This window comes from Hippocampus guttulatus, chromosome 10 (assembly GCF_054856545.1).
Source record: "Hippocampus guttulatus isolate MCC_2025c chromosome 10, RoL_Hgut_1.0, whole genome shotgun sequence".
Classification (NCBI taxonomy): Eukaryota; Metazoa; Chordata; class Actinopteri; order Syngnathiformes; family Syngnathidae; genus Hippocampus; species Hippocampus guttulatus.
This window is the reverse complement of record NC_141270.1, coordinates 9,938,472-9,962,566: the sequence shown is the minus strand read 5'-3', so window position 1 is coordinate 9,962,566 and position 24,095 is coordinate 9,938,472. Positions and strand designations below refer to the sequence as shown.

The 24,095-nt window shown below is 42.1% G+C and overlaps 2 protein-coding genes across 3 annotated transcripts in view; both read left to right on the top strand.

The window, feature by feature from the left end:
• Window positions 1–5,003, top strand: part of dst (dystonin) — a 97,558-nt gene extending 92,555 nt beyond the window's left edge. The window contains exons 98-103 of the mRNA XM_086122401.1: window positions 974–1,091; window positions 1,600–1,713; window positions 2,883–3,073; window positions 3,270–3,380; window positions 3,810–3,936; window positions 4,094–5,003. Coding sequence (XP_085978527.1) covers window positions 974–1,091; window positions 1,600–1,713; window positions 2,883–3,073; window positions 3,270–3,380; window positions 3,810–3,936; window positions 4,094–4,350 — 918 coding nt within the window. The 3' untranslated portion in view covers window positions 4,351–5,003. The remainder of the gene's footprint in view (window positions 1–973; window positions 1,092–1,599; window positions 1,714–2,882; window positions 3,074–3,269; window positions 3,381–3,809; window positions 3,937–4,093) is intronic.
• A 1,453-nt stretch (window positions 5,004–6,456) lies between these two features.
• LOC147199224 (uncharacterized) lies at window positions 6,457–19,158 on the top strand. Of its 2 annotated transcripts, none has more exons than XM_086122397.1 (26): window positions 6,457–6,535; window positions 7,413–7,536; window positions 8,686–9,079; window positions 9,173–9,247; window positions 9,321–9,416; window positions 9,489–9,542; window positions 12,304–12,357; window positions 12,446–12,499; window positions 12,594–12,647; window positions 12,736–12,789; window positions 13,020–13,073; window positions 13,181–13,234; window positions 14,365–14,418; window positions 14,572–14,616; window positions 14,699–14,752; window positions 14,940–14,993; window positions 15,073–15,126; window positions 15,243–15,314; window positions 15,422–15,457; window positions 16,500–16,544; window positions 16,623–16,655; window positions 16,725–16,871; window positions 17,268–17,444; window positions 18,333–18,423; window positions 18,703–18,780; window positions 18,889–19,158. In XM_086122397.1, exons 1-26 carry the CDS (start codon window positions 6,457–6,459, stop codon window positions 19,104–19,106), a joined length of 2,304 nt encoding a protein of 767 aa, XP_085978523.1. In that variant the 3' UTR covers window positions 19,107–19,158. The 2 variants fall into 2 exon arrangements, with proteins under 2 accessions (XP_085978523.1, XP_085978522.1); XM_086122396.1 differs by having other exon boundaries at window positions 9,173–9,250.
• Window positions 19,159–24,095: the final 4,937 nt, after the last annotated feature.

The following is a 24,095-nucleotide window of genomic DNA, read 5'->3' as shown; positions in this document are numbered from 1 at the left end:
ACGTCGAATCATTCCGAGAATCATACCGATTGCAAGATTCTTTTCATAATGAGATATGATATGCTAGTGTCAGGCACACTCGGTGCAGGGTCATCAGTGTTTGCTCATGTTTGAGTGTCCCACTGTGATGGATTTAGACATTGAGAGCTAGTTTGAACCATTCCTCATGTGTGTCGTTTGGCGCTAGCTGCCTTGGTTCTGCATCACCGTCAATGCATCTTCGACTGTACTAATGGAGGCGTGCAACTAGTGTGCTGGAGTCGCAGGAGTTTGTTGTCTGTGCGTCCATCTGATCCCAATCTGGACAGAAAGCATGCGGCCGTGGTCGTCTTGTGTCAATCACGTGTTGAACGTTCAAGGTCACATCCAAGTGCATGGATTGCTCCTTGGGTCCACCATGAGCACATCTGGCTCGGTGATTTATTCTTATGATTGCAAATTCTGCTCTAAGGACTTGTGGTAGCTTTAGGCCAATTCTAGCACAACAGCGCTACCATGTGGCTTAATCTGGTGTCATCCTCCACTTACTCAACAGAGAGCAATGTGAGGCAGTTGACATAAATCCTAATCTTCAATGTGACATGCAGTCCAAATATGGGTGGTACGATGATGAAATATAATGTGCCATCAGCAACACTGGCCCGAGTCAATTCCACACCAATGGAAGTAAAAGCAGTTGGATTGACCTTGAGCTGTTTGTCCTTGAGAGTAACAAATTGTTGGTTTGTCAAAGTTATGTTGGTGTAAAATCTTTGCAACACACAAAGGAAACGAGCTCCGATTCAAATCAATTATCCATTCCAGAATTTTGCATGTCTGTGGCTCTTCACCGCAAAAATAACTGTCTATGTCACACTCAGTCTGGTTTCCAGTGTTGCTCAGATTGACAGCTGCAGTGTTGAAGTGTTCCTGGTTCACATTTGTTTTCTTTTTCTTTTTAAATTCCTCCCCTCACTACGTCCTCTCGCTGTAGTTTGGAGATTCCCAGCAGCTGCGTCTGGTGCGCATCCTGCGCAGCACTGTCATGGTGCGAGTGGGCGGAGGCTGGATGGCGCTGGATGAGTTCCTGGTGAAGAACGACCCCTGTCGAGGTGAGCTACAAAGCACAATCTTCTTCTCTGTCGAACTAGTTCAAAGTTTAAAACCACACATTTGAGATCTCCCACACGACATGCTGAAGGAAAGGAAAGCTCACATTAATTGAATTATAATAACCAAAAATACCTCTCTCTCTCTCTCTCGCTTTATTTTTTTAAAATTTGTATTATTATTTTTTTAAACATTGCATAAAGCTGGCATTTGAACAAGGGTGTATCGACTTTGATAGGTAGTTGGTGCTATACCCATCTGTAAATCATCATTTGCGCCAGAAAGAAAGATCATTGTTCACAATTTTTTGTCATTGTCCTCAATGACATTTGATATATTTTAAGTGGTAGAAGTGTCGGCAAGTACTCCTACAGATCTCGATCTGTAAAAAAAAGAAAAAAAAAGTATCAAACTTCCCTAATCCAATGTACACATGCGAATACGAATGCTAACGCCTTCTGTTCTTTTCTTTCTGTCCTCCTACTCAACACCCTTCATCATTTCTTCTAGTTCATCACCACGGGAGCAAAATGTTGCGCTCGGAATCAAACTCGTCGATTACTCAGTCTCCTATAGGTTGGCAAATCTCACACTTTCTCACCCTGCTCCATGAACCCACCAGTGGTATGTCTGTCCGCACATCCCAGTGTGTGCTACTTGTGTTGGGCCGCTGAGTGTGTGCGGGTGTGCTGGATGCACTGCGAAGCTCAGCACTCACTCACCTTGGTGTTGGTGCATGTGGTTGTTTTGTGTGGTCACGTCACCTGCAGGGGCGTCTTTATTTCCTCATGGGCATGCAAACGGGCGGTCCTCGGCCGAGCTTCTTTTGCAGCTTTCACATTTTACTTCCATCCGACACACAGGAAATGTGTGAAGGATAAATGGCAGTTTGAAGACTGTTTTTCATGAGTGTAAAAAAGAAAAAAAGCATTGGGGGAAAAAAATGACACTCGTCACTCACTTGGTTTGGCAAGGTGGGTGTCACTGCATGCAACTCACACTCAGGTTTGTTTTAACAGTACAAGCATTTTTTGGGGGAGAGAAGATTTGTGTATACATTCACTGGCCACAATAATAGGTACACCACCACGAAGCTGTGTTCAAAATTCTGTTCTGGAATTCTCAATTTTGAAAAACACATGCATTTAGTTTACAAGGCTAATTTACTGTCCGTACAGGTGCATCTCAATAAATTAAAAAGAATTTAAAATCGAAGAATAGCTGATTTATGAACAGTATTTCGTTTTTTTTAAAAAATGAATTCACCTGAAAATTCAGTGAAATGGGGAAATATCTTCAGAAGGACAAATCCGACGTAATTTCTATTTAAAAAATGTTTTGATTTCCTGAGATGGTACATTTGGGCTTTTGTTGGCTATAATCGATAAATGGATCGCTGGCGTTAGGCTGGGCCCTCCTATTTGGTCAGCTTCATATTTTTCCAGAAATCTATACGATTGGTCAGTGCACATGCGTGGGCCTTATTTTTACAAATTATTGAGAAATCCAAAGTGTTTTAAAACCTTGTGCTTGTGTACCTAATAAAGTGTCCTTGTGGTCGTATATGAATGTCTTGCGTCAAATGCAGAAGCTTCTCGTATTGAAAAGTCTCAGCACGGTGAAGATGTGCAACGTGCGCATGATATGGGTTGGTGTTGGTTTCCATCCATACCCGTTTATTGTCATCATCAAATGTTCGCCACGTGAGACCTTCATCATCATCATCATCACCACTTCCATTTGAGCACAGAGCCACACACACATGCTCATTCGGAGTGTCTTCTGTATTTCAGCCAAAGGCCGGACCAACATGGAGCTGCGAGAAAAGTTCATGGTCCCCGAGGGCACCACGCAGGTGATGGCCAGTTTTCGTTACCGGGGCAGACGCTCTCGGCCCTCGTCGAGGGCGGCGTCGCCCAACAGGTCCATGTCAAGCCAAAGTTGCATCATCCCATCCAACCCGGCGGTGAACAGCACTCCCAAGGTGTGTGGTCTGCCGGCTCAGTCGTCCATGGTCAACATCATCCATCATTGTTCATTTCAATCACATTTGTTTTGCATTATGATTAGTTTACTCCCTCGTTGTTTGGTTTATTCTTCACAGCCAACCCGTACGGCTTGTAGAATTTGATTTGTCATCCCGTGTTTCTTTGTGCTGTTGATTTGCCCATGTTTCCCAGACGTGCCAACACATAAGCCGCAATTATGATAAGCCATGGCTTGCAAACAGCAAACCCTCCACTCCAATTAAATCATCCGACTCCTTCGGGAGCCCAGGTTCATCCTCAGAGGTATTGCCACATACATGACGTGCAGAGCTTCATGATATAACCCAACTGGAATCTGCTTTGTATTCTAAATATGGTCCCATAATCAAAATAATCCAAACATTCTTTAAAAAAACAAACATGCAATCGCCCCCCCCCCCAAAAAAAATGAAACCACAGATTCCAGATGGGTATTGAATTGGGTCTTCAACTACTAACGATTTTATTGTTTCCCGTACAGCATCGTGATTCCCCCTTGTTCATTTGTGCATGAGTGACTTTCTATTTACCTCTTCTGTTGAAACAAACGAAACACACTAACAACATGGTTTCTACTGTAATACTTTGATTTTCCCTCAAGGTTCCAACTAATTCATTAATACGGATCGTCGGCAGAGAATCAGAACGGCAATAGGAATAATAATTGCTGTAAACATTTGTTTTCTTTTGCAGACAACACCAGTTCAGGGCAGTAAGTTGCGTCTTCCAGGCTACTTGTCGGGAAAAGGATTTCAGTCAAGCGATGAGGGAGCGTTGATCAACGCCGCCGTACTCAAAGCTCGGGGTCAGGTGCTCGGCGGTGAGTAGAACCGTTAGTTTTAATATTATACTCAAAATGCAAATGAATAGTTCATTTTGCCCTATACACCTGGGAATTAAAAAAAAAGAAGCTTTGGTTGACAACACTGTTTGCCCATCTCAATCCAAGGACTACTTAACTGGTTGTAACCTTGCAGAATCGAGGCGAAGCTCGAGCCGACCTGGTAGCAAAGCGGGAAGCAGAGGCAGCAGTCGTAGAGGCAGCGACGCCTCAGACTTCGACATCTCAGACATCCAGTCGGTGTGCTCGGATGCATCGGAGACGGTCGGGGACGGGGCGCGGACCACCCCGCGTTTGGTGTCCCGCCAACACGGAGGGAAGCCCTCCAAGATCCCCACACCTCAGAGAAGAAGCACTCCCACGAGCAAACTTGCCAAGGGATCCAAACGATAGAACAAATGAACGCCACAAACACTGGAATTATCAAAGACTGCATATGTGCTGAGTGTTATTTAAATTGTTGCTGAGTTGTAAAATATTCTTTTTGAGAGGCAAGATGATTGTGTAGTATGCGTGGATGCAATGGTGATGGCCTTGTGTATTTGTTTTTAATGTATTTTAATTTTTTGTGAAATTGTCAAATGCTTTTTTGTTTAGTTTTTTCTACTGTCTTTTATTTGATGGAGCCTGTCATAGTCTGATGGTCTCTTGGAAATAGCGCTCGGGAGAAGTTACTGAATGTCCTTTGGTCACGTATGTGCTCTGGACTCTGGAGTAGCTTCACGCCACTGTGTGCGTGTGTGTGTGTGCGCGCGCGCGCGCGTGTGTGTGTGGCATCGCAAATATGTATTTATTAAAGTGCTAACAATGTACTTTCAAGGGCAATGCAATATAACTATATGGTAAGCACTGCGGAAACCTTTAACAACACTACAAGTAGCAGAAACCTTGCAGTCACAAAGTCCTCTGTTTGCAGATGACTTTGCAGCAACATGTGAGCCCCACCGCGTTGACGTTCTATGTAGGCACGTCGCTTCATTTCAGTTGTTACGATAACATTATTACTTTGTAATAAACCTTGCTTGCACAAAGCTAACAGAAACTGACTTAGACCTCCTGAGCATTGTGAGTCCTCCTTCGTGTTCCTTAAGAATCTTTTATTTATTTATTTTTTAATACTCTCATGTACAAGAGTGAGGTTTAGGGTGCTAGAGAAGGTTGGCAATGACTGAGTGGAAAAATCCAAAGCAGAATGGAATGATTGGCCTCAATCTAACCACGAGAAGGCCAAAAGTGTATTTTACCAAACAAACCGCAGGGACCTAAATATTTGCATTTTCTTTTCATAATTTTTGGGTTCATATTGCTCAGTGTGTGACCAACTGAGTGGCTTGAAGGCTGAAGTTGTGGTCTCCTCCAGGTGGAATGTTTGCAGAGCATCTTGTGTTTAGCTGTGACATACTACATCTTTTTCCCAGCAAGCCTGTGCGGATGCTGACAAATTGGACCCAGTGAACTCGCAACTAAAGCAGTGATAAAGTTTGTATCTATGGCGGCAAAGGATTAAATAAAACCAAACGACCGTGTGAGTTTTGAAAAGAAGACAAGACGAAAATCATCTTTAGGAGTTGCGCTGATCTTTTCTATCAGATCAATTGTATAGATTCCAGATTAGTATCAAGCTGCGTGAGAGTGCATGCGCCTGTTTGCTTCTAGCGACTGGATGTCTGACTGGCCTATGAGAGACGACGGATCCCGTCGGTACCAAAGGTGGAGCGGAGCGCAGGGGTCATGCTGGTCTGAGCCCCACACCTGCCACTTTGAATGGTCCTCCTGTTGAGCTCAAAGCGTGGCCCACGATGGCACTTTAGAGCGGGACATCAGCACACAGCCTGACCTAGAATAGATCCATCCGCACAAGTCCCAGACATCTTCACTTGGAGGAATATGTAAGTGATTATCTGAATTTATCTTTGAATTGCTTTCACGATGGTAGCAATTGTTTTCACTGGCAGGTATTTACAAGTAAATGCAAGTACACCTACACAGACTAATGAAATCCAACGCAAGAGCTGTATTTTAGTCAACCCTTACAAAGATGAGAAAAATCATTTTAATTGATACTGTCGAATTGGCACGTAACAATGTGTTTCTTATTGTGTTGGGCGTTTGCAGTCGTAAGGAACCGCAGTTTACCATACTGGGAGCTGAAGTAATATTTTACCTCTCTTTTGGATTGCTAATAAAGGTCACCAAAATCTGAGGCATATTTCAGTATGATGCAGAGTAGTTTTAGAACCACCGTGATAAACATTCTCTGGCACCGCCAATCAAAGCTGACCTGATGATGATGATGATGTTTATTATTATTATGGCATTATTTTGGGGGGTCTGACTAAATCGTGGCCTGGTGAATGTGTATCAATCTGTGTATATCAATCTTTGGCTGATCCTTTGTGTGTAAAAACTGAATTTTCTGTCTTATCTATTCATTTATAAAATGTCTTCCATGATTGCTCCTTAGGCACTTATAGCCGCTTGACTTTTCCAAATCTGAAAATGGCAGCCTACGAAGCCATGCTGGTATTTGCGTCACTAGTTATCATCTTAGGATGCACACAAGGCCAGACGTTACCAAGTAAGTTTTTCTTTTGTTTTCTTTGACGAGCAAATGTTTACAACTGCATACCTGTCAACTCATACGGTTTAGCCATAGTTCATACGGATTTTGTGGTGAATCTTACGTATATGGCCGTATCGCACAAATCATACGGATTCTGAAATTTTCCGGGTTTTTTTTCTTCCCCTAACAGGTAGTTCCATTTGCTTTTGCCCAGAATGGTGCTAGTCTACTCGAATGCTTTCATTTCCGGCAACTTTCCAAAAAAGTAACGCAGGAATACAACTCTGAACACAGTAATGCTACTAAGTAGAATGATGATTAGACATTAACCACACATTGTATTATGGAGATCTACAATAAATATCATTGAAAATTTCGTGGGTTTTTTTCTGCCGTTATTTTGACATATAAAATGCTTTGGTATGTGATAAGGATTTTTTGCTCTTTATAAGGATTTCTTTGGTAGTTTATACAGATTGGCGCTCCGAAAAGTTGACAGGTATGCAACTGCATACATTCTGGAATTTAGCCTTCAAGCTTATAATGCTGCCCTACCAAATAATGCCCACAAGATGACAGTATCTGTCTTTTTATTGTCCATTTTGTTGCCGAGCGATTGTAACTTAATTGTAATGCTTTTACTCACAAGTCAGAAGGTCAAATAGCAGACAACCCCAAAAGAAAACAAAATATTTCTCACACAACTTAATCACCTTTCACAAAGACTTAATTAGAAGACAAAAGAGGAGATGTATGAAGGTGACACAGAGCAAATGTGTTCTTATCTGATAACTAGTGGGCATCACCTACCACGTGACCTCCTTTCTTGATGCAAATCTTCACTTGGGGCTCATCTGATGAAGTGTGTCTGTGTGTGTGTGTGTGTTGTGAGGTTTCGATCTCCTGGAAGAGTTCCGTGTGTCCGAGTTGAGAGGAGTGAAGAGAGTAGAAGGCTCGGAACCAGAGGTGGTGGCTTACCGCGTGAACCCCGCCATCCATCTGCAGAAGACCATGAGGTACGCTTGATTATGCAGGTAGAATCATGCAACATGTACAATGTACTACGCCATAGGTGTCAAACTCAGGTCCTGGAGGGCCGCTGTCCTGCATGTTTTCCAAGTCTCCCTGTTGCAACACACCTGATTCAAATGAACAGCTTCGATGTCAGGCTTGCGCAGAGCTTGCTGATGATCTGATCATTTGAATCAGGTGTGTTGCAACAGGGAGACTAGGAAAACATGCAGGGCAGTGGCCCTCCAGGACCTGAGTTTGACGCCTATGTACTACGCTATGTGGCTTGGGTACATTATCATTAGTTGTAAAATGGCTTGTCAGTGGAACCTTTAACCTTCAATGGTACTCCTTTTGTATCATCGACACATGACTTTGACAGCTTGAGAACGTACTTGCGTATTGTCTTGGGCAGATGAAAACTGTTATCTTTGAGTCCAATGATGAGCTCCACGTGGATGGCTGACTGATTAGAGTCTGTTGTTCGAAATGATTTGGACATCTACACAGGAGACCTCTCGGAGAGCTTCCTTGTTAGATGGTCCAGGGATGTCTAGTGTTTGTCGAACTTACTCTGGTTCATTTCATCAAGTGGGGTGCACAAAATGAACCCTTGCAGGGACAGCGGTTACTACAGTGGGCGGCTTATGATGTTATTGGTCAAAGGGTGCATGAAAGAGTTTGTTTGGATCCTGATGCATTTTTTTGTGTAGAAAAAACATCTACAAAAGTACATCTACTTCAAAAATGTATCTGGATCCTGATGATTTTATACATTTTTTTAAAGTAGGCTATCCATCCACTTCAAAAATGTATCTGGATCCTGATGATGACATTTTTTATGCACCCAATCAAATCAAATTGAGTAAATTCAACTAAAACTTTTTTTTTGGAAGGATGTTTACTATGAAGGCTTTCCAAGAGATGACTATAAACAAGGTTTTAACCTCAAGTGGTTAACCCAGTGTGCATTCAGAAGCTTTGCTTTCATGCCACATGATGCCACATGCCACAAGCCACATGATAGGACGAAAAAGTGATGAGTGTGCTTAAGGCTCGCACAAGACGCAATTTAACAAAGTTGAATATCATCAATTCTCAAGGTCGAGAAGGAGGCGCTATTCAATTATACGATGCCGGCTCTCCTTCCACAGAGACGTGTATCCAGATGGTCTTCCTTCTGACTACTCCGTCATTGCAACCTTTAAGTTGACAAAGGACATGGTTAAGAAATCGTGGAACCTGTGGCAGGTCAGCGCACCGGACGGTCAAGAGCAAGTGGGCCTGCGTTTCCAGGGCGATGCCCTCTCGCTGGATTTCTTCTACACTAGCCCAAGTGGTAACCAGATGCTGAGAACATTCCACGGTGTGGGGAAACTGTTTGATGGCGAGTGGCACAAGTTGGCGCTGAGTGTGAAAGGCAGCAATGTGAAGCTGCTGATAGATTGCGAGGAGATCAGCGTGGAGTCCATTGACGAGCCAATGCCGGTCATTCGGCAGGGGTACACCTCCATTGTCAAGCGGGCTGCGAGGGACCGCTCTTTCTCAGTATGTCTGCAGCACGACTGTCCTTTTTTTAAAAATACTTTCACGGGATCTCTGGCTTTACAATGAAAGTCTCCATATCCTAACTCACGCCAGGTGGACCTCCAGCAGATGGACGTGTCCTGTGACCCAGAGAAGGCCTATTCCGAAGGCTGCTGCGAGCTTTCCAAGGTAGTGAGTCCACAACCATTCTGCAGCTCATACTACTGGGCTGTTTAACAATAGCGTTCTCTCATTGCCGCAGTGTGGAGGCTATGCAGAGATCGGTCTGACAGCTGGAAGAGCATCTTGCAAATGCATGCATGGACAGCCAGGCATTCAGGGACGTCCAGGCCCACAGGTGATTTAACACATGAAACGTGTGAGCCCGAGTGAGCTGAAGCAAGTTGACCTTTTATTCATTCTTATGCAGGGCCACAGAGGTCTTCCCGGGAAAGGCGGCGATCGAGGAAGACAAGGAAACTGGGTAAATGACTGCAGATCTGCTGCATACTAAAGAGTTAAACTCGTGGCTGCACGTTACGATAAAAATCAGCCGGGAGATGAGATATAAAACTGGGGAAAATAACACGGTAGGATAGAAACAGACCTAGAACCAGAAGCACTATGGGATAATAAATGTTGGGGCTCCTCTCATGGGTAAAACACTTGCCTGCCCTGTAATAGATTTTGGGTGGAAGTCAAGATAAAACCGGACAGGAGCAGATGAATTTCTTCTCTCTGAGGTGTACAGAAACAAACTGGCAGGTGATCACAGGATTTCTGAGGTTTTTACCATTGGAGGGCTAAATGGAGTGACCTCAAGTGTGTAGGAGGAAATTGCATGAAAAGTTCAGAATTTAATTGTTGTCATGAAAATATCACGCCACTTGAATGTCGCGATGTGATTGGACGGTATTTCTTCAAAATCACCTATAGTTTATGGAACACTTCATCAGGGAGGCGTCAGGAATGCATCCATTGGCTCCTCTTGTATCTGTCGTCTTGTCTGTTCATTCAATTATGACCCACGCTTAGTCACCGAAGGTGTGGTTGGGAAAACGGAGAGCTTGGCCTTTTAGCTCCGATCTCTTTTCACCACGGCAGTCCAATACCGTCGATCCGAGTACTATCCTGCTGTGTTTTAAAATGTTCTGGGTGGATGTGGATAGGTTGACTCCTTGATGAAATATAACGCGCCATACTGTTCTCACAGTATGTTGACCGTGTTTGTGGAGTAGACGCTTGTTCATAAGTATGTCATCAGAGTAGTTGATGGCAAAGCTGACAAATGGGACACTCAATGGTTCTTAGTCTGACTCAATTCCCTGCTAAATTCTCATGAGAACACACCAAGCCCAGACATGGAAGGCAGTTGGCCAAGCCCCCCTAGAGTCGGTAATGACACCATGTCTGCGTTTGTGGAGTGTGAAGTTTGGCACATTGCGCTTACTTTTGCTCAAGAGGAACTGCGCATATTTAAATTCCTGACTCGTTGATGTTGAACATCCTCTGTAAAATTGGAGCAGACCTCCGAAAAGGTCTTTTTTAAAATTTTATTAGAAGGGTTACATTTGGATCCGCGCTTCGGCTAAAATCAAAGAGTATCTTTGAATAGAATGGAAAAGAACAAACAAGTCCAGTTGTATTTGAGTCAACTTGGATGACGATAAATGGGACATTAGGAAGGAACTTGCATCTTGAATACATTTTTGAGGAAATCCCCTACCCCGCCTGGGCAAATTTACAGTACGCAGGCCTACAGTAGAAGATTCCAGAGCCATTCGTGCCACATTCTCTCATCAGTCTTCAGCTGGACGTCATTTGAGAGTAAACATCTGTCTTTTGTAACGCCTTGAATCACAGAGGCCCAGCGTGTTTATCTCTTTTCCTGCTTGCATCTTGAGGAGGCGCTTTCCTGGCACACATTTACGAACTATTATGGGTGGTCTTTTTTTTTTTTTTTTTTTTTAAGCTTGCCAGCGTAGACATGCCGTGAAGTTCACGGTCTTGCCTTTTGCCATACCGTCGGCCATCTTTGAGGTTATCCGATTATAAAATGATGAGATGTTTAAATAAACAGACAACATGGCGAAGTTCTGCTTTTGTTTGTTGATCCAGAGCAACACTTTTCCTTCTGCTTTTGAGGTGGTTAGCATCTGTCTAAACAAGAGCGCTCCATTTAGTTGCATTTATGATTGGTGTGTGTATATACAGAGTGCAGTGGAATATTCTGGTGTACATTTTCCACTAACGGGACGAACATGACAGTGACTGAAATGTAGCTTTAGGCAAAGGTTTACTCCTCACTCTCTTGCCCAAAGGAGCTGGATAACATCATCATTCAACGTCTATTTACATTAGCATTGACAAAACTCGCTCAACAATGGCTCAAAAGTAAGGCGAATGTACATATTTACCAAAATGCTTTCAACTACTTAAACAATATCATGTTGCGTCTTGTGTGAGCAACACATGGCTGAGCTAATGTACTGTACGGGTATACATAAGCGGTTGTTGCAGCGACCATTAAAAGGGTGCATGTTTTTTCAGCAGTGCTATAATGACCAGCTTTGCAGTTTTTTTTATTATACTATAAACAAACAAACAAAAAAAAACATGAACGCAACGAAAGGCCCAAGATCTTTCATTATGCTCAGCAATTTCTTTTGTCACATATTACATTTTATATCTCCTATTATGTAATTTTTGCATTCCAAAATGTGAAAAGTCAATTCAACAAAAAAGCTTGTGATGGATTAATACATAGAACTGAATGCAAATGATTCTTTTTACCTTTCCCAAATCTTGATTTGGGTACAGATACATCTTCTACATAACAACCAGAAAGAATTTCAGGTATCTCATGCCATTAATAACGTTATTAGATGTACTTTTTAAATTGCTTTAATTTAATTTCAGGAACAAAATGTCATGCTGTGTTGTTTTTATTTTGATGAGAAGAATAAATTGCTTGAGCTTCACAGGTCCTTTTCCCATCTCCAGGAAGAGTTAACGTTGAAATTGGGTTCCCATCCGTGTGTTAAAATATAAGATAAGAAATGTTATCATGTGAATATCTAAAATACACAAACAAGCAAAAAGAAAAACAAAGGCTTATTGAGACTTTATTCAGTCTGTCATTTAACTGCATCAAGCAAAAGTTGCGCAATCGGAATCTTCCATCTTTGTACAACTCATTACCTTTAATGGCTATAATTATTATTCACTGCCACCTTGTTTTGCAGGGCATCAGGGGAAACACAGGAGACTATGGCAATGTGGGTGAGCCAGGCCCTAAGGTAAGTTCTGTCTTCACACTCTTATCAAATTACGCTTCCGTTTGACTCTTCAGGCTGGTTAATGATAGTTCACATGCTTCGTTTTCAGGGCGAGACGGGAAGCAAAGGCGAGAAAGGAATGAGAGGACTCTGGGGCCCTGCGGTAAAGCAGTTGTATTTCACACCATCTATTCCACTAACACAATACTTATACGAATAAAATGTCACAATTAACACATAATATGTTGTTTTTGTAGGGAGAGCGAGGTGTGAAAGGGCTGAAGGGTTTAAAGGGGGCAACGGGTTTCAAGGTGAATTTAAGCAGTCGAAGAATGACTGACATTGCAGATTTTTCATCGACTTTCAATTCATTTGATGACACTTGGACTGTCATTAAAGGGTGTCCGCGGACCCTCTGGAGACATTGGAGATACTGGCAGGCATGGAGATCTTGTAAGTTTAACTCTCGCCTAATTTGCAAGTTACGTGATTCCTACTTGGACACTTACATGCTCCTGTACTGAACATAAAATAATCAGAAAGATCACATTGTTACCCCAAATATGAATCCAAAATAGCCAAGCAAATAACAGTTCCGACCCTCCCCCAGAATTCGCCATTCCAGGTCCCAACCCTAATTTTGGCGACCCCTACTATCGTGTATTTTCTTTTTGTCCCTGAAGGGTGCGAAAGGTGAAAGAGGATATGAAGGGATTGCTGGGTTTGAAGGAGTAAAGGTATGAATCTCTTCTATTTATTTATTGCATTTTTTAAAAAAGATATATTGATCATTTGTGATGATTTTTTTTAATATATATATATATATATATATATATATTTGTAGGGCAATAAAGGAAGCACCGGCTCAGATGGGAACTCCGGGCCGCGAGGAGCGCAGGTGGGTTCCTCATCCATAAGTGGTTTAGCGTAGCGTTCGGATGGCTATCCTGACATGGCTCAAATACTACCAACAAAAAAGGTCCCTTCAAAATGTTACTTGTTTTTTTTTTTCGTCTACCTGAATATATTTAACAAATTGCTAGATTTATTCAAATGAAATAAAGTCGGGTTTTACTTTAAAAAGCTAAGGGATACATTGCTGACATGTGCACAAATCATTGCAATAACCTGTTGGCCAACACTGTAGTTGTTTTTATCATGTTATAATATCGATATAAAAGTATTTCTTAGTCTCTTGTTTTTATTGAAAAATGCTACACACGTGCGGAATGTGTGATACATTGCCTCATTTCTTTGGAATCGTATGTCTAAATTAAGTGTGAACAAGAATTTAAAAAAAAAAAAAGTATTCATACTAGCTAAGATATATAGCACTTGAAAAACAACCGGAATGAGTGTGTGCATGTCTGTGATTGGGTGAAAAAGAGTGAGAGAGGGGTTACAATGACTATTTACCCCAAAAGAGGCCCATTTCCCATTTGACGATTACTTATGACCATAAGATAAGGCTAATGTTGGCCTAACAAGAGCCAAATAAAAACCAAAAACATGTGCAACTAAATGCAATTTGTTGTCAGAAGTGGTCTGAAATGTCCACGTTTTGGTAGATACAGAAAAGCGATGCAGTTAGGATAAAGCTGTTGTTTTTCTTCTGAAATGTAAACATGGATTGTACACTCAATCAGTTCTGGCGAATGAACCCCTTTCATCCTGCCTGACGTTCTGGCCGCTCCATGTCCCCAAATAGAGCAACCAGACCGTATTCTGACACTCCTATTTGGTGGCACTTTGAATAACTGAACAACCATCAAAAACATGCAAAAAGTGTTTAAGCTTCACTTAAATTGGTGTCAAATGTCTAACTTCACATTGCCAAATTAGCGTACCTATACGAGTCGTAAGTGGGTGTCGCAACAACCAGTAAATGGATGCTTTACCAACGCTATTATTTATGACTTAAGTACAAGTCCCTCCGACCAACACTAACACCTCCACCACCAAAGAAGAAACAACAACAACAATGTGCTGCAACTAGTTTAATTTTGTTTCCTGTTAAATGTTTGACAGGGTATTGTCGGTGATCCAGGAGAGAGGGGGGCTGCTGGACAGAAGGGGAAGCCCGTATGTACACCACACAATCATTGTCAAATATATATACATGTACATATCCCATGACCCTCGTAAGGATAAGCGGATTAGAAAATGGTTGGATGGATGCATGTAAAAATGCCATTTTGAAACCTGAATTCAGTTATAGAACATTCATTGTCTTAGGGAGTCCCGGGACCTCGTGGGAAAGATGGCACCATCGGACAAAAGGTAACAACATCCTGACCAACATCATTTGCGCTACAAAAATCATCTTCTTTATCAATAATAAATCCGAGTAACATTTCCTCAGGGCATTGTTGGAGATCCGGGAATACCGGGTAGAAATGGAGATCCTGGTATAGAGGTACTGTATATGCTACTCCTTCATGAAGGGGAATGACAAACCTTAAATATAATAAGAAATGATAATACTTATGCTGTCTTAAAGAAACAATAGTGCAAGAATCAATCTAATTTCTTTTGCGCTTTGTATTTACAGTCCATTACCATGGGATTCCTTGAAATTGAAATCATTGTTATTCTTTTCCCAGGCCTATCAAGGACCACAAGGTCACCATGGAAATCTCGGACAAGTTGGCTCAAAGGTATCACTGAAGTTGTTGAGAACGGTCAATAAACTGCGTTGCCTGCGGTCGGTTCATTTGGTTTGTGTGTCTTTCACAGGGGGAGAAAGGAAGCCTGGGAGAAGCGGGAGAAATGGGCCCTCAAGGTCGAACTGTAAGTTGTACCTACTGAAGAAAATCTTCTTGTGTTATTCACCACTTTCAAGGGAAATAATCGACACAGAATGACGCAGTTCCTGATGTAGTTTAAATAAATGTTTTATTCTGGAGGGTCCAAGAGGTTACAAAGGCTCTGCAGGGAAACCAGGAAGACCGGGATTTATTGGTCCACCAGGACCTAATGTAAGTTTAAAACTCAAACTTTTAACTCTAAATGCATATATATATATATACATATATATATATATATTATTCCCTAAATGTCATTAAATTATGTCATGACTTCACAGGGACATGTTGGAGAGGCCGGTAAACAAGGAAGCAAGGTATTGTCCTCACTATACCACGGGGAATATGAAAGAGGGCTGAATTCTGAATGTTGAAATAAACAAATCAAATGTTTCATTTGAAAAGAGAGAGGAGGTAGAATCTGGACTCATTGGTCTCAACATTCGTTGCACCTGCACAGTCTAATACAATCTGTATTTTTATCCCCCAGCATCTGGTGCGGCATATAGAATACTTTGAACAGAACAGGGCGTAAGTGGTGAACATCGGGTGTTAAAATTCACATCCCTATACAAAGGCTACGTATGTCCTGCCTATGTTACATCTCTGATGCTATTTCAAAAGATGGGCAATTGTTGGGTTTAAAAAGTGGAACATTACATGCGCAAGTATTACAGGAGTCAAAAAGGGACTTTTGTCAAATCAATACACTTTTTTTTTTCCCGATCCGCTTATCCTATCAAGGGTCGCGGCGGGGGTGCTGGAGCCTCTCCCAGCCATCTCCGGGCAGTAGCCGGGGGACACCAATCGCAGGGCACACAGAGACCAACAACCATCCGTGCTCACACTCACACCTCGGGACAATTTAGAGCTTCCAATCAACCTGCCATGCATGTTTTTGGAATGTGGGAGGAAACCGGAGCACCCGGAGAAAACCCATGCAGGCACGGGGAGAACATGCAAACTCCTCACAGGGAGGCCGGAGCTGGAATTGAACCCGGTGCCTTTGCACTGTGAGGTCAATGCGCGAACCACTGAACCACCGGGCCGCCAAATCAATACACCTGTTTGTAAAAGCACATTTTTACTCGAGCCCGTGTAGTGCTGCTCTTATATTGTGCAAGTGTACCTAATGTAGTGGCTGGTGAAGGTAGGGGAGCTTTGACTGAATGGAGCTGATGGACCAAGAGCATTGTATGGACAGCGGCTGTTAAAAACAGCAACAAGTAACTAGTGATGACATCTCAAAATATTACATCGTAAAACAGAGAATACGGTCTCACAAGTGCACCCGAAAAATTAATCTCACACTCATCTTTTCTCACAACATCAAATATTTTCCCCCACTTCCTTAAACAGGGTGACACAGGAATCCCGGGAATTCAAGGAGTCAAAGGCGAACAGGTAAATCTCCCTTCTTATTTTGACCTTGCCCACCCTCATCATGTCTGCTCTCAAAACACATTTTTTGGTCTTTTGAAGGCAGAAAAAGGTGTCAAAGGACCAAAAGGAAGGGTGAGTTAACGTCACTACCTGTCACATTTTCATAGTCGGATCTCATATCTGCGGTTAATGTCAATGTAGGTTGGAGACAGAGGGCAGCCAGGTCCTCAGGGAGGACGAGGCAAGCGGGGCCCGGCGGGCATGACTGGACGCTCGGGTCCCGTGGGAATCAAAGGCGTGCGAGGTGAAGGAGGGCCAGATGGCTTTCGGGGGCCCCCGGGTCCCCCTGTAAGTAAAATACAACTGCCTGAATATTTTTTTTTTCTATCTTGTATTTGTCATACGATGGAGTAACAGCAATGTACTTGAAGTAATTGGCAAGATATGGTCACAGTGGTCGGCTAACCGACGTCATCGAGTTGTTGGAACGTTAAAACTATTGAGGTCAATAACAGTTTGTCAAAATTTTCTCATTAGACTCTCATCCGGGCACGAGGTCTCATCCATCAGTGTGTCCATAAATCCATAATGAGCGTAGGGAAATCTCATTGGCCTCATTTCTGACTGGGCTTTCCTCTGAAATGCTGCCATCACTTCAGCATGGTCTCGGCTGGAATATTCATCCGCCATGTTCCACAGTCGGACGACTTCCAGTGATGGATGTGCTGCTGATTCCTTATACAGGGTCCAACGCTGCCGGCTCAACACGTGATTGAGGTTTGTAAGAAAGTAGTGCTGGAGCAGATGTCTGCCTTCGCCAACTCAGTCAAGAGGACGTGTGCAGCGGTGTGTCCTCTCTACGGGGACGTTCCCATGGGTGCCCCCGGTCCACCTGGACAGACAGGCCCACCTGGACCTGCTGTAAGTTGTAACACTTTTCAAATCTTGAGCTGAAACGCTCTACCAGAGCGACTCTCCATACATTCACTTCTGCTGTGAACATTGCAAATGTCTGGAGTAAGTCATCTGCGGTGTTTGGCAGAAAAACTAACAACGAAAGCATTCCCACATCGACATGAGGACAAATAGAGTCGCATCGTGGTCTCCTGGTATGCGTTGAATGTTTTTTGGAGAATTTCAACTACCGTCAAATCCTTTCCATATTGTTATGGGGCACAGAGGTAATCCATGTCCCATCACATCTTCTATCACAAGTGTTCTTCCGACTTAGGTGGCGTATTAGGGCCATACTGAAATGGAAAATAAAATGTTCGTTGCAAAAAAATAAATAAATTGTCATATTTAAGGAAAAAATGCTGAGTTTTAAAAACACTGTCTAATTCAATGAGTGAATGTAAAAATTCCCCTACAAATGTAAATGCAACAGTCTGCTTCCAACAGACTGAAAAACCACCAAAGATTTCAGCGCGTGAATTTTTTTCCTCAGGACCAGAAAGAAGCATTTACATAAGCTTTGTCTTTTACGAAGAATTTTTTTTTCAAGCTTATATTCAGTATGACCCAAATTATTATCCATACTATTCTACTCTTGAGGTCTTACAAGTACCTGTACCTGTATATTAAAACAAAAAAATTGTTGTGGACAGCTAAGTTGTCAAGTACCAGAATGAGACATGTGACTGTAACATATATTTCTCAGTACAATATACATATGCAAAACAGGCAAGTTCAGCTTTTATGTGAGTGGAACCATCCACAAGGAATGGAAGAACCAAATAATTCAAGGTTGAAACAGAATTGATGTATTAAAGATGAATGTTATATTTTTCCTTTTTATGATGTTGTCAGGGTGATCCCGGAAGAAACGGCGATCCTGGAGAAGTTGGCCTGCCAGGATTTTATGGTGAAGCTGGAGATTCAGGCCAGCAGGGAGGGCCAGGTGTGGAAAAACAAAGCAGACAGAATGCACCCACGGCGTTGAACAGATTCCTAAAGTCACAACATGTGCCGCTAGTAATACAAGTGCCTCAGGCTTTAGCTACAATCAGAGGCCTTAATAAGAGCCCCCCACCCCACATTACACTCAGGACAATGATATCGAAGAATATGTCTCAGTACCACATGCTTTTTAATCAGTGGATCATTTCCAGGCAATGTCATTCTTCTGGTCAGTCTGTTGTGTTCTGAGAAATGCGTGTTTGTTTGCATGGATGGGCAGGTGACAGAGGAGAGCAAGGTGATAAAGGAGCCAAGGGTCATGGCCTACCTGGCTACACTGGAGACCAGGGAAAAATTGGTAAAAAATCTCACAATGTTGCTTGAAATTAGTGTTTGTGTTTAAATATATGTACCCGGATACTATATAAAAGTAAACATTGAAAATGTATTTTCCCGTCAATCACAGGTCAGACCGGTCGTCCCGGGCGGGTGTTTAACGGACAGCCAGGGAAGCCGGGCGAGCGGGGACATGCAGGTCTGCGTGGTGTCAGGGGCCATGCAGGTCTCAGAGGGCCCCCGGGTGTCTGCCTCACTTCTGGGTGTGCTCTGCTCACTTCTACGAGTCCAGCGCCTCAAGTTGCTCCGCAGGCTGCACCCCTGCGAAGGTTGTGGAACCGCCAGTAATGGAAAAGAGCCCAGGTGGAGTTGAATATTGAAAGGACCAAAAAGTGTTGGATTCATCATCATGTTAATATGTTTTCAGTCATATAAATAGAATTTTTAATGTAAATATTCTTTGTTACTGAGGCTCAGATTTTTTTTTGACCATATGAACAAATAAACACCGGACAAACACCAATATGGAATGCTCGTTAACATGTAAAAATGGAAACTTTATTTGATTTTATTTAAAAGATTTCACAATCTGACTTTTTAAACATTTTCTTTTCTTTATAATAAAAAACAAAGAAAAAATGGTTTGACTCTTACGATCAGACTGATATTTATTTACCATGTGATACAAATCCAGGTTCTAATATACAGCAATCAATATTGTTGCAACAGTATGTCCGTACATCATATATATAATTTATATAATAATTTTATTTCAAACCACTGTCATGTTCAAAAGCCAAAAAAAAAACTTCAAACATTTTTGTCAGATTTATTCTTAGCTAGTACATTCCTTAAGCTTGTTCTTAAAGATTTCATTTTTCTGAAAGCCACTACACAGAAAAATTGTGCTATATGAATCTTGCCTCTGACCCTGAGAACACCGAAAGGCAACCGTAGTTTTTAAAACCGGAAAGTAAACATGGAGACGGACCACCTGTGCTACAGCTGTCCACATATTTTCTGTAGTAAACTCTTGCATCAATTTCCAACATCACCAGAACAATTTCATCAGAAGCAAGCTAATACTAGTAATTAATAATTGATGGAATAATCCTTGTTTCAGTGCAACAATTCATACAAAAACGGAAATCAACACCAATGCCAAAATAACACCAAGAAAGTGATTCAAAAAGAAATGAAAGTACATTTTGAAATCATCAAGAGCTTTGCTGTAATTGTAAATAAATGTATACATTTATTAAAGTCTTAATTTTCCCCCACCGGGACGGAAGTACCATTAACTTCTCACTTTTTATTATTTTTCCCCACTCCCTGCGGCTGAACAACTTAACATGCGAGAAATCTCACCCCAGAAACTTTGGAAGTTGTTACCTACCACGTGTCATTTGATTTCACATTTTGTTTGACTTAACTGGCAACAGCGTGAATTTAGCTGTCACCGTGACAGTAAATAATATATATCGTCGTTAGAAGCTGCCACAGTGATGACTGTCATGACACGAACAGAAACAGTTCCCCGTGTGGAGAATGTTACAAACGGTTGGGCCTTCAACCATAAGCCTGTTTCAATTCCTGGCCTGATTGTGTCCCAGTGCTGACTTTGTATCCCATAAAAAATAAAATAAATACATTTATGTTTGATTGGAATGAAGCCCACATGTTCCTTTTGGGTTCAATTCGCAATGTTTATCTGAATGCTTTGCAATGGGCTAGTCCTTGGCAGCAGGACTTGCCTGCTTTGGGATTCTTTAAAAAAAAAAACTGCTCCAATCACCTTAGAGCACACTATTTCTACATGAAATATGATTTGTTTTCCGACAGCTTGTGGAGCAAAATATTCAAGGGGGACCCCGCTGAGACTTCTGAATGACTCAAGACTCTTGTCAGAGGCTTTTCCTGGCTCTCGTTTGTTTCCTTGGCATCGTGTTGACTTCAGCCGTCATCCTCCACCTCGTGTTGTTCCGTTCTGTTTCATCAAACTCTCAGTCATCTTTCAGTCTTCTGTGTTGCACACAACATGGATCGCGGAAAGAGGTTTAGCATAAAACAAAACAGTTTATTTCCTAAAAGTCACTTTTCTCCTGCCAGGAACCAGATGACGTCGCACTACTACTCAGGGCACACATAGTCCAACAACCCTTCAGCTCCATAGTCACACCTAGGGACAATTTAAACCAGGGTGTCAAACTCATTTTTGTCGCGGACCACATTGAAGTGACTGTTTTCCTTGGAGGGCCGTTATGATAGTGAAAGCATTTAAAGAAGTCAAGAATAATAGTTGATTAAACGATTGTTTAAGTTACTTTAATGAGGGATTTGGTAACAAGAAAATGCTGATAATATCTGTCTTATTTATTACATATGAGGAGTTGACATTTTGGTTCAGATTTTAGCAATCATGGTAGAAGTTGACATGCCTGATTTGCTTTCGCGGGCCACATAAAATTATGTGGCGGGCCAGATCTGGCCCCCAGGCCTTGAGGTTGACACCTATAATTTAAACTGTTACATTAACCTGACGTATATGTTTTGGGAATGTGGGAAGAAACTGGAGTACCCGGAGAAAACCCACGCAGGCACAGGGAGAACATGCAAACTCCACACAGGAAGGGAATTGAACCCTACACCTCTGCCCTGTGAGGTGGGCGCGCTAACCAGTTGCCCACCGTGCCTCCTCAATTTTTATCAATTTTTTTAAAATTCCTTTCTACTTGAAATATTTATCTATTAATGTTGGAATGGCAAAACTCAATATTTGTAATGTACATTATTTATAAATATAACAATTACATTTGGGGAGCTCTTGCATGATCTGGTGGGACTTAAGTCTTAAAGCTTGAATGTATGTACTGCGAATGTACTACCAATTACTATTTTGAGTCACACTGAGACCATATAGGTGATGCAAACTACTGCCTGTCACTCATTGGTTGAGCAAATTCATCATCGCCGCAACATTGGGACATTTGAGGATACGGGATAGAAAAATGACAAAACTATAGTTGTACCTTATTCCTGGATGTTGTGTGACTGTATTCAACACTGTCCGCTTTGCTGTGGCTGTGTTTTTTTTTTCTTGCCGCCCCCAGTTTCCTCTTGATGAACAAGTCTCAAGTGTCTTTACCATGGCCAACAGCCACATACCAAGAAGGAAATTTTTGAGGCCCTCATTCTCCATTGTGGTTCTTTGTTATTGTTTTGTTCCAACTGATGCGTTCAAAGCGGCAGGGCTTTCGTAATTTCCTGTTTGAATGGCAAAGTGCAGCCAACAGTGATTTTCAGTCTGACTGCCTGTCTCAAGTCAGACTTTGAAACACAATAGTAGCCCCTTGAACCAACACGAGTTCACGCCATAGCACACCCTTGAATGGTGTTGTTTTAGCTAGCACTCAAGAAGCATATCTCATTGTCAGATTGGCCACCCTCACACCCCCACTTAACATTTGCCAGTGCAACCCCCCAAACACTGCTGAAGCTCAGGGTCAAGCAGGACGTGGTGGGCAACCACCAGCACTTCGTCTTGGCACAGGACCAAGTTCGAAGTCACCTGCACCTGGCAGGTAGGAGTGATTGTATTTTCTCGTTTGTACGCGGAAATGTTGACAGCATGTCAAACTTTGGCTTTCTAATGACTTGAAGCAAGCCACTGAAGTTACGAAATATTACCAAAGAGTGTAAAATAAAATCTGTTGAGTTTGTACAATACTTATATTTGATTTTGATTACCGGTAGTCATACCGGAACTAGTAGTAATCGTTTTTGTTGACTATTTGCATTACATATTATAACGTGTTGGAAATTCCATATTCATACCAGATCGAGGATTGAAATGGGCCTCGTTATCGTGATGTAAACCTTGATGCACTGCCAACAATACGATTGATTTAATATAGGTTCAAAACAACTCCGTATGCAGTGCGGTATGATTCTTTTCAATTATAAAAAAATAATAAGTTGCGATACTTTTCTCATGGTTCTTTACAAAAGAAGCTCCTCTGGAAGTACTAGATGTAGCTGGTCGCGACGGAGCTGTCAGGCAGACCATACTTTGAGTTCTAACTCATCACAATTTTTTTTGTATTGCTGACATAGTGTAGCATATTTTTGTATTAACTTTGTAAAAACTGACTAAAAATGTAGCCTAGCTGAGGACCTGAGGACATGCATGGAGCCTGCAAAATGACCCCTTTGCTTTGTTTAGACTCACAATCAGGTTGGGCATGTTACTTTAACCTTTTCATACACCCTGTAACCTGATAACGTGATAAACTGTCCACTGTTGTAACCGCTGCCCCTGAAAGGGTTAAAAAGTAATTCACTTTCCAAAAAGTAATTGGGTTACTATTACAGGCTAGTCCGAGGCATCACGGCCCATGCATGTGAACAACTACGTGCCGAGTGTCAAAACTGGGCAGCAACAAACCCCCAAGTAAACAATTTTACAAATATTCCACATCTTTGAACTGACCTCTTCTACCAATGTTAGAATGTAGCTGATCTCAGCAATACGCCAATGTTGGCATTTGCTCCCATGTACTAATGCATTATGCACCGCTCACGTACCATGCTGAGACCGCATTGAACTTTCCACGGACCATACGCGTCCTCGATTGGTTCATTGCCATGACATCGGGCTCGAATTGACAGAGTAGAGCTCATCTGTCCGTTTATGGTGCTGTCGCTTTGGCAGATATCTGATACAGTTCTTGGATGCGGTTTTTTCCTTTTTACACTGCCATGACCCATATCAGTGCTCCACCAATATTGTGTCACTTGTAAATCCACCCAATGTTAAAAAAATTTAAAACAGCGGGTGTTTAACATCAGTTACCCTTGCAAGAAAATTGGTTTCACAGCTTGAAATGGCATTTAAGGGATGCATCGCAATTCTGTCTCAAATTATTCCGATCATGAGGGTATTTTTCAAGCAGATCCATCGCAACAATGCAGTCAGGAAGAATGAGTACAGTGTTAAGTACCAATGAGTTACTAACGAGGGAATGTTAGTAAATCACATTATAGCACAACAAAAGTCTGCGAACAAATGTTTCTGGATACATTATTGTGAGAAGTGGGGATATTGTCATTTATGCCGATCAATGCATGTGCTATTCAGCAAAAAAGGCTCCAATTTGTGGGTTGATCCCGTGCTTGTCATCCAGAAATGTCCATGTTCTCTGGTTATGCCCTCAGCAAACCGCCTTTCCAAACCCACAACACTTGGAAGGAGCCTGCTTTCATTACTCTGACTTTCCTTCTGGACCGTCAGAGAATGGCTGTCTGTTGTACAATTTCATGCTCTCCTTATCGGCTTCT

What these genes read in the sequence shown, in the direction of transcription:
- LOC147199224 (XM_086122396.1), top strand. Translation starts at nt 6,457, where the DNA reads ATGGCAGCCTACGAAGCCATGCTGGTATTTGCGTCACTAGTTATCATC. An exon ending in CTGGCAGGCATGGAGATCTT is followed by an intron (nt 12,790 to 13,019) that starts GTAAGTTTAACT and finishes TTGTCCCTGAAG; the next exon opens with GGTGCGAAAGGTGAAAGAGG. An exon ending in AGGCCAGCAGGGAGGGCCAG is followed by an intron (nt 18,424 to 18,702) that starts GTGTGGAAAAAC and finishes ATGGATGGGCAG; the next exon opens with GTGACAGAGGAGAGCAAGGT.